At 36.7% G+C, this 13811-nt stretch overlaps 2 protein-coding genes across 2 annotated transcripts; one reads left to right on the top strand and one right to left on the bottom strand.

Annotated features, from left to right (window-relative positions):
* Positions 1-296: 296 nt before the first annotated feature.
* Positions 297-5592, bottom strand: cd2bp2 (CD2 (cytoplasmic tail) binding protein 2). The gene is made up of 7 exons (XM_056451396.1): positions 5502-5592; positions 4933-5008; positions 4694-4826; positions 2967-3124; positions 2046-2619; positions 1771-1856; positions 297-586 (listed from the first exon to the last, which is right to left on the bottom strand). Exons 2-7 carry the CDS (start codon positions 5005-5007, stop codon positions 476-478), a joined length of 1137 nt encoding a protein of 378 aa, XP_056307371.1. The 5' UTR covers position 5008; positions 5502-5592; the 3' UTR covers positions 297-475.
* Positions 5593-6117: 525 nt separating this feature from the next.
* Positions 6118-11983, top strand: pheta2 (PH domain containing endocytic trafficking adaptor 2). The gene is made up of 4 exons (XM_056451385.1): positions 6118-6281; positions 6620-6729; positions 9918-10221; positions 11368-11983. Exons 2-4 carry the CDS (start codon positions 6649-6651, stop codon positions 11829-11831), a joined length of 849 nt encoding a protein of 282 aa, XP_056307360.1. The 5' UTR covers positions 6118-6281; positions 6620-6648; the 3' UTR covers positions 11832-11983.
* Positions 11984-13811: the final 1828 nt, after the last annotated feature.

Below are 13811 nucleotides of genomic sequence, written 5' to 3'. Positions count from 1 at the left end.
ACGACCCGCCCGTCTGATAAAGTCTAAATTGACAGCAAATTACAAACGCGCAGCCACAACGTTCTGGCCAATCGAGATTCAGGAGGGAGAAATGCAACCAATAGCAATCCGCCAAACAGTCGTCTTTGTCCTGAAATGAACTGTAGTGTTTCCATTGGCTCATGTATATGCAGAGAGTCCGCGCGGTTTGCATATTGAATGCCACTGCTTAGTAAAATTGTAAACTGTAAAATCCACTGTACGTGTTATAAGTGCATGATTCAGAATAACTATATGGCATTGAACAACACACCAGATTGGATCCAGCCAGAAAAGACTTTATTTTAAAACACATCATCATGTATAAACACAGGTGCACATACTAATGTATGTGGGCACACAAGTCAATTATTGCAGAGTAAACAATTGCTCAGAAAAGCGGTCTCAAAAGGGCTGAAGAAATCAAATAAAACCAGTAAAAGTATTCATAGACAGTTCACATGTAAAGATCAAAGTCTATCCTCTTAGAGTTGTAGAATGGAGCGCCTTCTTGGTCAATCCTCCTACAGTAGACTCCATCATTGAAGTAGCCCTCATCCACCCAGTCCTGGAATAAAACAGAGCAAGGCTGCCAAATTAGATCAGCTTTCATAACCACTCTGCCTGTCTAATTATGATGATTATGCCATTGTTTTAACTAAATATTCTGTGCCAGACCATTTCATAATCAGAGAAATACAGAATCTGACACATTTGGTTACAGTTTGGTGGTAGTCAATTTTATCCATTAAATACCTTATCTCTTACAACACATACGAACACATAACATACATAACCCCCCCGTGTATATGTATGCGTGTGTGTGTGTGTGTGTGTATATATATATATATATATATATATATATATATATATATATATATATATATATATATATACACATATACATATACACACACACACACCATACATACATACATATACATGGGGGGGGGGTTATATATACATACATTTTGTCTTCAAAAACACGCAACATATAAGCCATATATATATATACACACACACACACATACACACATATATATATACACACACGTTTAATATATATATATATATATATATATATATATATATATATATATATATATATATATATATATATATATATATATATATACACACACACACACCATACATACATATACATGGGGGGGGGGTTATATATACATATATATACATACATTTTGTCTTCAAAAACACGCAACATATAAGCCAGAGTAACCTCTTATCTGTATCTTTAATCTTCACCAGCACATGTGACCTACATTAGAAAGTTATTACGTCATTCTGAGTTCATAATAGTCCAAAAGGTGATGATAATAGTTAAACATGGCAGTTTGTTCATGTTTTAGGTTGCTGAGAGAATTATTTGCTCCTTTGTTTTTTCCGGATTCTCCTTTGTTTTGTCGCGCGTCAGTCTCTGAAAGGATTGGATGTCAGAAGCACTTCAATAATCACGTGCACATTATTATCATCAGCTCAAAAAATTAGTTATTTCTCACCATAGACGCGCACGAGAAAGCGAAACCGCTCACGCTTTAGACAGCCTTGTAAATAACAACAGTGCACTGGGTAGATTCTGCTCTTCTTCTTGGTTTGTGGCTGTTCATCATGACTTGGGTTGACCATGGCTCGTTGTTATATGTATATATTATTATGGTGTAATGTCTCGGCTGTTTTTAAAAATGGCGGTTCCATTGTTTTCCTGGCCACGAGTTGTCTCTGATCTCTTACCTGCATTTGTTGGCTGCTGAAGGGTCCGTAGAGCTCAGAGTTTTCCTTATTTTCCCACTTGTACTCCCACATGACCTCATCACTCACTGGAAACAAACGCATACATTTTACAGAATTAGCCAGGAATCAAATAATCATAAAAAAAGAGTTTGCAACTGAACTGACTAGATTAACTGTTAGGTTTAAACCACAAAAACAATCAATGATGCAATATCCATTTAAAATATACCCAAACACGACGCTGTGAAAAACCAAACCTTCATCCAGTCCCTCACCTCTCCTGCTGTCTTTATCCTCATTCTTTTCTGCACCATGCTTCTCATCAAAGTCATCACCAAACATGTCAAGCTCATCTTTATCCTCCTCTTCATCCCCTAGTGTTTTGGCTGCTTTTCCTCTAGTCATCCCCTTCAGCTGGTAGGCCAGTTTTTCATACGTCTGCTGATAAATTTCAAACTCTCCAATGCCCACCAATCTATCTGCCAATGCTGTCAGTTTGTCTAGTTTATCGGCGTCTCTGTTTGAAGTCTCCTTTTTCTCTTCCTCTCCGTCTCTTTGTCTCCCTTTCTTCTTCTGTCTTCCAAGACCACCAAGTCTTCTTAGAGCGGCAGACACGGTTTCTCCGGGCAGCAGCAGCTCAATGATGGCTTCTGTGAGTTGATAATGGCTGTATGCAGCCAGAGGGTCTTCTGCTGGCTCTTTCTCTTTCTCTTCCTCCTCATCTTCACTGTCATTCCTCTGCTCCTCTCGTTTTATCTCCTCCTCAGCCTCATCTTCATCACCAACTCTTCTCTTCCGCTTAGCCGCAAGACCTTTCTTCTTTTTTACAGGCTGCTCTTTTACCTTAACCTGTGTGAGGACATAAAGAGCAATCAAGCTACTTCAATTTTAAGAAAAATGCACTTTAATTCCCCCCCTAATCAACAAAAACTCTTTAAATTTATTAATTTTCAGACCAAAAAGGAATGAAAGACAGAAGAACAAAACAAACAGAAGTTTCTGTGACATTCACTATTAACAACATTTAGTTTACCCATCAAGCTTAAACAATGCTATACAAATAATTACATGCTTCTCGTTTGGTGCAAAGCAAAATGTGTGCACTTTACACCTTTTGATTGCTTGTAACATAAGTCCTTTGGGAATTTAAGTCACAGAACATATTAACTGATAAAAATTCTTGCAATAAAATGTACCCAGTCAATGTTATCCAGCCAGTTGTCCCTGATATCTTTCTCTTTGTTGACAAAATAGTTTCCCTCTGAATCAAAGTGTCCCTCCTGCATTTCCTCATCAAGGTTAAAAGGGGTGATGCGCACACCCTCATCATAGTCAATGGTCGCCACTTCCTGACCTGCAAAAAATAAAATAAAAAAAGACCAATTTTATTTTCAATGATATACATACAGTTGAAGTCAGAATTATTAGCCCCCCCCTGTTAATTTTTCCCCCCAATTTCTGTTTAGGGGAGAGCAGATTTTTTCAACACATTTCTAAACATAATAGTTTAAGTAGATTTATTTAATCTTTGCCATGATGACAGTAAATAATATTTTACTAGATACTTCTATACTTTCAAGACACTTCTATACAGTTTAAAGTGCCATTTAAAGGCTTAACTAGGTTATTAGGTTAACTAGGCAGGTTTGGGTAATTAGGCAAGTTATTGTATAACGATGGTTTGTTCTGTAGACTGTCGAAAAAACTTAGCTTAAAAGAGCTAATAATTTTGACCTTAAAATGGATTTAAAAAAAATTTAAACTGCTTTTATTCTAGCCGAATATATATATTTGTAATTCAGCTTTTATTTCCAAAAATGAAAATATACAATTTTTAAAATCAGATTATATATCTTAAAATATTATAATATTTTAAACGCTATTACCCCATACATATTCTCAATTCCCCCACCCCATTATATGTACATCAGGAAACAAAGGATAACTCTAGTTTAGACCAAGCAAGCAAATAAATTACATTAAGTTTAAATTTCATATTATCATTTGATGGTTAAGTGTCTAAGATTTGTCACATACAAAGATTTTTCCACACCGTCAAAATGTCCAGTTTAGGATGGTTGATTTGTGCTGATGACAGTTCTAGGTACAGTATTTACAATAGTGAATGCAACCAGTGCTTAACAGCGAGATCATGAGGGGGTTTCTACCTCTGTACCAACATATTCTTTGTAGCAGTCGAAGCAGCTAACCACAATTTACGAACCTTTGCATTTAATGGAAATTGAGAGTTATCATTCAACAATAACAGTACAGGATCTTTGGGATTTTTGTAACTTTAAATAAAATGTCCAGCACAAAATCCCAAAGTTTTTGCACCTCCGGACATTCCCACATCATATGTAAAAATGTATCTGGATGCTCTGGTTCACAGAACTTACAATAAGGATGTGGAGATAAACCGTAGTTAATTATGCCCCAGTAATAATTTTCAAAATAACAGAATCAAAGCACTTTATTTAAGGCCCCAATATTCTTCAAGTGAAATTGTTACAAAAGTTCAAAGCAACTTGTCCAAGCAAAATTTCCAGGTCGCTTCATCTGGTCAACACCTTCATACTATCATTGTTACATATTTGGCAGTTGTGGCTCTGTATTTCTTTGACTTAAAAAAAACTCTGTTAAGTTTCTATATAAATTACTTCTCTATATATAAATTTTTAACATTATATAGAAATAATAAATATTATTATTTGGTCATTATTTTAGTTTTACATTTATTTTGTTAACAAGAGAAAAACACCCAACACATATGTTCATATTCCCAGTATACTGGGGTCTTTACAAACAAAACAAAAAAGGCATTACAAACCTATAGAAATAAAGGAAAAGAATGTGAAATAACCATTCAGTAACATGCAATAATTTCATAAACAACATGAGACTGTTTTATTTTTTCACTGACCTTCCACATCATCGCTGGCCAGGATGTCATATTTACTGCTATTGTCTACATCCTCTGCTTCATCTTCCTCATCACTGTCCAAAGAGTGTTTTTCCTTAAATCTGGATCCTGGGCCAGTCAAACCATCAACCATCTTTGCATAGTCATTGAATAAAGCCATGTGAAATGAGCATGTGAAATGTATATTAGCAAAACACAAACAACATATACCTAGATATATAGAGTTACATAGCACCAACCTTTTTCTTCGGAGCCTCTTCTTCCAAAGTAATCTCACTATCTCCATCCTGAAACGTCACTTTCCTTTTCGACATGCTAAGAGACACCATGAGCCAACATAGTTATGTTATGTGAACACATAGATAGTATAACTTGCACAGTACACAAACATTTAGTACTCTCACCATGATGCTACTAAATAATTGCAGACTGAAACACAGGAATAATTCTGACTTGAGGTCATTTAACTGCGTACCTACAGAGTTTGCTATGTACGATCAAATGTGCAGAAATAATAGGCCTAATTTGATTACATATAATACGTAGGGTACATGTTTTGGCAGTTGGTCAATGAGGGATTCATACAGACATGTTGGTCAAGTATCACATTTATTTGTTGAACAATTTCAGCAGTGCTAGAGACCGAGCTAATGTGAGCGTACGTGTGTCGCCTGTGGCAGTTAGTTAATGTACACAAAAGCTATACAAAACTAACTTTAGCTCGACCTAGACACCGTTCTTATACACTGCTCGGATATAATTCAGTGCTAATAAGTAAAACACATGGTGGAAAGAGGCAGCAAGTTACCTTTATGTTATTCTCCCCGCTGCGCCATTCAAGCAAAACTACAACCGGAACGACGTCATTCCTGTAAATCTAACAAATCCTCTATCGCCACCTAGAGGAGAACAAAGAGAATGACGTCCGACGCTTCTGTGACCTCACGTCCATCACTTGATCTGCTAGAAAATGCTGAAAATACTGTAGTACAGACATCTTCCTGATTTACGTCTCCAAATGTCTGTCTTGGTATTTTTAAACTAATTTTATTCTTATGCTTCACTTTAGACTTTGAGAGTGAAGCATTTCATTATAAAATACCATGCAAATATGAAATGCAGGAAACTACATTAAAGATGTAGGGCAAAACAACCTTCCAGCAGCCTCCACTAAGCAAATGCACTGTTGTCTGATATGATCTGTCCAGTAAATATTTGATCAGAGCCTAAATTAGAAACATTTATAAATGATGTACAGAGTATCTCTATTTATCCATAATTATTTACTTCCCTCTTATTTTAATTCATTATATCTGTTGTTAAACGCGCACATGTCTCTGTCGTTTCATCATGAAGTCTGAAGAGAATAGGGGATCGGCTTTTGTTACCAGGAAGTGGGTCGCGTTATTTATATTTCAACACTTGTGAGACCGGCGTGAGCGCGCGCGCTGGTAATACGAAACTTAGAATATCATCCTGTTCTTCATGCCATGATGAGCGGGACTGGGGCGCTTGACCCGAATTGATGTGTGTGCCACTAAGGTTGTATGGATACCAGGATTAAATCAACAGAAAGACACTGACAGAAGTAAGTTGGTGCACCTGACAAATATTGAGACGGTCTGTCACTGTTCCGGGTCGTCATTATTTGCCAGTTTTCTTGTCTGTCATTTTAGAAAGCATGCACAGATGTTTTGGTGGGATGCACACTATTTACGTGCCTATCTGACAGACTGCGTGAACCGGATAGACCGGTTTTTTTATGCATAGTCATAATTAGATTTATGTTTTGCTTTTGCTTAAAACTAAATATCTCGAATATATATTTAATTTTCATCTTAAATGATATATAAAACTATTAAAATGAGACTTGTATATCCTATAGTTGAATGTATGTTTCAACTCGCGTCCCTGTGCTTGCGCTAGGACACGGCTGCTCGCCAGGTGGCGGTGTAATGAAGATCCATAAGAAGATTCTAACCCATTACCTGTCCTGCACTTCACCTGTAGTTAAGGAGGGATACCTCTACAAAAAGGTAAGGAGCTGTTTACCCAGATCTTGGGTACATATATGAACAGATAATTTAAGGGCACTATTGTCATATGAAGTCGTCTGGAATACACGGGGCGAAGAAGTCAACGAAAGACGACTTATTTACTCGTTATCTTTACCTGCCACGATACCGTGACATGGCATGACGGCTGTGATTGATTGCTGTTATTATGTTGCAAATAAACCTACATTGCACGCGTGTATTATGATTAAAAAGATTTGTGTGTATATATTTTCTTCTCTGCGGTGTGTATAAAACTTATCTCCTCGTTTAGCTGTAAAAAGTGTCTTTCTATAGGCTATTAAACGCATTTCGCTCTTAAACTATCTTGAAAGGGATAACAATATACATGAATCGCGGACTTCATTCGGGTCAAATAACCTTAACCTTCATGAAGAGATTAAAATGTTTACTTTCATTTTATCCATATTGTCTATTGACATTCGTTAAGAAAATGGCTTCTTGTCTCTTTAACTGCATGCCAAAGTGTCACATTTTTGGCTAAAGGTTGCAGGTTTGCCTTCAACAGGCTGTGTACTTGATAATTAAAGACAGGTGTGTTTGTTCAGGGCTGGAACTAAACTTTGCAGGTTGGTAGATCTCCAGGAACAGGACTGAACATCCTCAATACGTTTAAAGCAGGCATGTCCAAGCTCGGTCCTGGAGGGCCGGTGTCCTGCAAAGTTTAGTTCCAACCCCAATCAGACACACCTGTGCTAGCTAATCAAGCACTTACTAGGCTTTCTAGAAACATCCGTGCAGGTGTGTTGAGGCAAGTTGGAGCTAAAATCTGCAGGACACCAGCCCTCCAGGACCGAGTTTGGACACCCCTGGTTTAAAGGGTACCTGAAGGGCCACTTTCTTTCAGAGTTTAGCTCCCTCTTATTCACACCTGTCGGTAATTTGAGCAAATCTGAAGACATTGGTTTTGTTTTTCTGGTATTTTTAATAAGGAATGAAGCTAAACTTTGCAGGACAGGAGCCTAGCCCTGCTCCAGAGCTTTAAATGAATAAAGGGGGGTTGGCAGGAGGAACATTGTACATTGGATTGGTTTCTATGTCATCTGTATCAAACAAGCATAAAGAAAAACAGGAGGGAAAAGTGTATTTCACTTACACTCACTGGTCACTTTATTAGGTACACCTAGTACCAGGTTGGACCCCCTTTTGCCTTCAAAACTGCCTTAATCCTTCGTGGCATGGATTCAACAAGGTACTGGAAATATTCCTCAGAGACTTTGGTTCAAATTGACATGATAGCATCAAGCAGTTGCTGCAGATTTGTCATCTGCACATCCTTCCTTCGTACCTCGCTTAATTGATTTAAGATGATTTGGCAGATCCTGGATCTGTTAATCTTGATAACTGATCTCAGGCTAATTTGGTTTTTAAATCAAGTTCTCGATTCAGATTAAAATGTCTCTATAAACTGATCTGAGATCGCTGTGTGTGTTGTGAAGGACAGATCTATCGATCCTCGAAATCATGATCAGCAATGCAATGATTGGCTGATGGTACAGCAGTGTAATGATATCATCCGATTAATATTCAATTATTCATGTGAGCAAAATTACATAAAAGTTGCAGTAAACAGATTGTTAAATGTGATGCGCAATAACTTTCCACATTTGTTTTGAGCTGCAGACTTTACACTTTCATGTGTCAAGAATATTTAGCGATTTTATTTATTTACATTTTAGAGCGGATTTTCTTTATTAGAGTAGCCTAGGCATATTTTAGTTTCTTAATCAGTGAATTTAATTTTGATATCGGTAAAGGTGTCTGCAACTTCTGTAAAGCATCCAATCACTGTCAAATTAGCTGTCAAAACATGTGCATGACTGCATAAATTATTATTCCTTTAAAAAACAAACAAATGAAAAACAGTCGAATATTGTGCATGTTGTCTATTATCGTACACAAATTGTAAAGCTGGGTTGGTACCTTAAAATAGTACGCGTTTCTATCTAAAAAATCAATGTTAATAAATGTTCTCAAGGATCCCCTTGTACTTTTATTCAGAGTGCAGATTACATAAGTTTTATTTATATATATATATTTTAAAACTTGTATGTATGTATATAAACATAAATATTATTAATTATTTAATAATAAATATTACTAATTATTATTCATTATAAATGTGTAAATATCTACTTTTTTTACTATTTTCCTGAGTGTATTTAACCTATAGGTTACTACTGTAAGAAAATATCAGCATTCAGTACATATTTTCAGTATTATCTTTGCTTGAACTGACCCGATCTAATCCTGTTTATATTAAATAAACCTGCTCCCGAGCAGGTTTGAGCTACCGGACCTGTTGCTATGACAACAACTCTCAGATGAGTTTTGAAGAACGAAACGATCCTGGATGGTGTTAAATCGTCAATAACCAAATCCAACTAATTAAGTAATCCACGTATGAAGAGCCGACCCCTGTTGTCTTCACAATGTATTTCAGGTTTCACTTACTATACTGCTCATACAGAACTCAAAAACTCAAATAGAAAAGCTATAGGTGTTAGATAGCTTTTAAAAATATTTATCTGTTCAATAAATTATGGTCTTTACAGTAGTGCAGTGCAAGTGTATGCAAAGCAAAACTAAACTACCCCAGTGTGACAGTAAATGCAGAACTTAAGATAATGGTGGTCAGCAAGACTACACGAACCTATAAGGAAATATCATAGCTGTAACTTATCTTGAATAAAAATCTCTTCAGTAATTCAGAACAGGTTTAAAATAAACCAGCCACCTTATCTGTAAATGGTACCACTGGAGAAACAGGGCCGTTACACTTTTCATTTAATATGTGCTTGTATATATTGCATCATTAAAAATACCCCCTCACCTCCTCAGTGCTACTTTGTCCTATACACGCTGTAGTCCATTTCTCTATCATTTAAATCAGAGGTGTCCATACTCGATCCTGGAGGGCCAGTGTCTAGCAGATTTCAGCTCCAACTTGCCACAACACATCTGCAAGGATGTTTCTAGAAAGAGCTTGATTAGCTAGCCCAGGTGTGTCTAATTGGGGTTGAAACTAAACTTTGCAGGACAGCGGCCCTCCAGGATCAAGTTTAAACAACCCTGGTTTAAATAATCATATCAAAAACAAATCTCTTTAAACATCATAATGGAGATGACTGTGTTTTACTTTCCTGCAGAGAGAGAGGAACACCACATACCTGCGCCGCTGGTTTGTGCTGAAGGGGAATCTGCTGTTTTATCAGGAGCGTCCGGGTGATCGCAACCTGCTGGGTGTGATTGTGCTGGAGGGCTGCATGGTGCAGGCATGTGAGACAGACGGTCAGTTCTGTTTCTCTCTGGTGTTCACTGGACCAGGCCTACGCACCTATAGACTAGCTGCTGATGACCATCTCAGCCAGGAGAGCTGGATCGCTGCTCTGTTCTGCGCTAGTCACATCTACCTCTCCATGATAGTAAGAGACCTGGAGAGACGATACAAAGGTATGTTTACATGCTCATAAAGGTTGTTTAATGCTTTTTCATAATCGTTAGAAGCCAAAATCGAAACCAAATTTTTGATTAACTGCACAGCCGTACTCAAGCATAGTTCAACTCTTATAAATAAAAACAACTAAACAGAAATTCATTAATAAATGCCTCTGGCCTAATTTTACCTAGAGGCTATTTTAGTAAATGGCAATTGCTTTTTTTCATTCATATATTTCTAAAAATGTACGAACTTAATATGTTTTGTTTCCCAGTGAGGGGTTTCAGCTGGAAGGGCATCCGCTGTGTAAAACATATGCTGGATAAGTTGCCGGTTCATTCTGCTGTGGCGACCCCAGATTAATAACGGGACAAAGCCGAAAAGAAAATGAATAAATGAATAATACATTTTGTCATTGTCCTCTTGTATGCTAGTACCATGGAAAACGTTTTAAGGAATTTTTGTTGACCTTTGGTGTGGCACGTATATTAAAAAGGAGTACGTTTACATGGACGCCAATAATCCATTTTTAATATGATTAAGACAATACTCTGGTTAAGAGTCTACCAGCAATTTTTTATTAATTTAATCCTACTAAAGTCTTAATCGAACTCAACAGGAATCGGATAAAGACATGTGTAGTATGCTGATTTTACATGTAAACACATTAATCATATCATTGTCTTATTCAGATTAAGGCAAGTAATTTGATTACTGATGTCCATGTAAACGTAGTCAATGTCCAACAAGCAGACAGGTCATGGAAAAAAGATTATTCATAATTTCATATAAAATAAATAGCAGTATATGGATATAAGTGTGCAACAATGAAGATAAATCGCTCGTACACTATCTGTATATGATTAAGAGTTCATTTTTGCTGTCGCACCGTATGACGTATTTTAGGTACAGTCCAAAAAATGTAAAAAATTAAATAAATAAATAAATTTAATTAGGTTAATAAAGTTAGTGACCCCTTATATTTGATCACAGACTTCAAACCAAACTACATAAACACACAATCTTTAAAGAAAATATATATTTTACAAAAAACAAAAAGCATTTTTACTCCCTATTTGTCAACTACCCATAGGTGTTTGGTGTGTGTATTGCTGGTTTCCATTGTAAGCATGTCTTTTTTCATGCTCCCAATAAAACAGAAGCCAAAAGAGACAAAGGCCTTTGTGTTTCCATCCAGACCTCTGAAGTGACTTCTGCACCCAACACGATAATGGCTTCTTGGTACACAGGACAACCGTATTTCATACAAGGGACTTCCATAGCGCCCAGAGATGGGCGGAGCTACAGCACCAGTTCAATAGCGCCTACATATGTGCCGAACAGGCCCAGCAACTACAGTCTTCATGCCCCTCCAGCTCAGTTCAAAGCTACTAACAAGAGATCTCCAAAGCTCTGGCCAAAGAGAAATGCTCACGTCACACCTTTAAATGGTCCGGCACCATCTTATAGTGAGTGGCCAATGATGGGCTTCGATCCTTTGGAGGAATTCAGCAAACTGCATGAACACTATGGAAATGAGGTTAAGCAGCTAAGAGCTGATTGGCTGAAGAAGAAGCGCAAGGAAACTGGATACGTAGAGGAGGACCTCATTGATCTTGGCTAGAGTGATCTCTGATTTGAGCTTCTTGTCTAAATAGTCGTTCCTGTAAACAGATTAATGAATGTATTATGAATGTGACCATATAATAGCATAATGTTCAGGCATTAGCACTGGTTTCTAATTTTGGTGGCATTTCTGATAAAAGATTTCTCATTTCCTCTCTGTGGGTAGGCTACTGCACATCTCAGCCTAGTTCCTTCTTGCCTGAATTGTCAAAAAACAACAACACCCAAACCACTGGTAGTTTTACACCCATATATGTGCAGACCTTTACTATGCAAAAGTCATTAATCATCCTTAACCGCTTGCTGGTCAGGGTATATACTTGGTTCAAGTTGTAATAATTATTACTGTTTTCTTTATTATAATAATTTTTCCACAATATAATTATTATTTAATAATTATAGTAATAATTTATTATTAATTTCTTGTTAAATCATCTCAATATAAACTGAACGAAAGCAACTGTGCAATTGAATAGGTTGGGATTTGTGCTTAAAAGGACAGTTCACCCAAATGGTCTAACTCTGTGGTCATTTACTCACCCTTAACTTGAGCTTCGTTCTTTTATTGAACAGAAAAACAAGCGTTTTTTTTTTTTTTGTTTTTTTTGATGAATGTTGAAAACTTGTAGCCACTGATTACTGCTGTATCATTTCTACTATAGATTCAGTGGCTACAGGTTTCAAACGTTCGTTAACCCTTGTCTATTGTTCAAATTGACTACCTTTTAATAATGTTAGTGGCTGTTGTTAGTGACAACATTTTTTGATTAGAAAGCTTTGACACCATATAGTCATGCATTCTTGATTGTTGATGGTTTGTCCTGTTGGGAAGAGGGAAAACTTTTATTTTTTACTGTTGATCCACTATTTACTTTTTAGATAGGCCTGTGCAAAAGCATTTTGGTTTTTATATGGAGTTCTATGGAGTATAACAGCAGTTTATAGTGTGTGTGAATAAATACACTTAATATTTTTACTGTGTTCTGAGAGCTGAGGTGCTTTTTTCTTTCTCAAAAACACCAAGGTAAGTGTACAAAGGTCTCTATTACACACATACACTCAATATAAAAGACAGAAACTAAGATTTTTTTGCGCTGTAACTGATCATCAACAATAAAATTTACAAATGTTACCCCCTTTCGTACAAGGAAATCAAGAATGCATGATTATTTGGAGTCATTATTTTGCAATCAAAAAATGTTGTTATAATGGACGTAAAATGGGGCAAAACAGCCACCAACAAAATGAAAAGGTAGTAAATTTCCCAAAATATGAATGAAAATAAGATTTGTCACCAAAAATCATTCCATTTGCACAAACACAGAGAAATTTGTTGCCAAATTAAACCTCAAAATCACCTCAGAGTGATGAAAACATTCCCTACGCCACACAAGGGTTAAAATATCACTTTAAGACACTTTTGGGCAGGGCTTCAGTAAAATGTTTGGGTATGTCATGTGTCACACTAATGTGATTTAGATCTGCCTTACGAAACTAGTTTAGCACAGTTCAGGCGGTTTCACAAACAAACTGAAACGCACACCCTGTCTGCTCTTCCTCTTTCACAGCACCTCAGTTCTTTGGGTATTTAGACATGCCTTTTTCCTGAAGTTTCTAGATCACTTTACAGTTCTGGAGTGCTAAACACAGTTAAAAGCAATAGTATTTATAGGTGCGACAGTCTTATCAGTAAACGCTGAACTGTACTGTTTGTATTAAGAGGTGCAGCTCCTTATGGGCTCACTAGAGGGCAGTGCACCTCACTAACAGTGCTACTTTATTCAGCCATGATTCAGACACCCAGGGCACTAGTGACTTCACAACTGATATTGTATCCAGGGTTTGTATGGGTGCAGGAATTTTAATGTGGTGTTTGAAAAGTGCTTCTGTTTTTGCATAAATTGCTTGAAAATATAATTATGTTGCTTTTATAATTACTTATCTTATTAAATAGGAATTAATGAACTATTTAAATTAC

Source organism: Danio aesculapii, chromosome 3 (genome assembly GCF_903798145.1).
Source record: "Danio aesculapii chromosome 3, fDanAes4.1, whole genome shotgun sequence".
Lineage (NCBI taxonomy): Eukaryota > Metazoa > Chordata > Actinopteri > Cypriniformes > Danionidae > Danio > Danio aesculapii.
The sequence above is the reverse complement of the archived record's forward strand: the minus strand, read 5'-3'. Positions and strand labels throughout refer to the sequence as shown.

Bases quoted from the DNA above. Each gene is read 5' to 3' on its own strand.
- cd2bp2 (XM_056451396.1), bottom strand. From the start codon at position 5,007: ATGTCGAAAAGGAAAGTGACGTTTCAGGATGGAGATAGTGAGATTACT. The intron at 3,125-4,693 runs GTCAGTGAAAAA...TATTTTTTGCAG, and splicing joins GGCCAGCGATGATGTGGAAG to GTCAGGAAGTGGCGACCATT. The intron at 1,857-2,045 runs GTGAGGGACTGG...GTTTGTTTCCAG, and splicing joins GGATAAAGACAGCAGGAGAG to TGAGTGATGAGGTCATGTGG.
- pheta2 (XM_056451385.1), top strand. From the start codon at position 6,649: ATGAAGATCCATAAGAAGATTCTAACCCATTACCTGTCCTGCACTTCA. The intron at 6,730-9,917 runs GTAAGGAGCTGT...ACTTTCCTGCAG, and splicing joins AGGGATACCTCTACAAAAAG to AGAGAGAGGAACACCACATA. The intron at 10,222-11,367 runs GTATGTTTACAT...CCAATAAAACAG, and splicing joins CCTGGAGAGACGATACAAAG to AAGCCAAAAGAGACAAAGGC.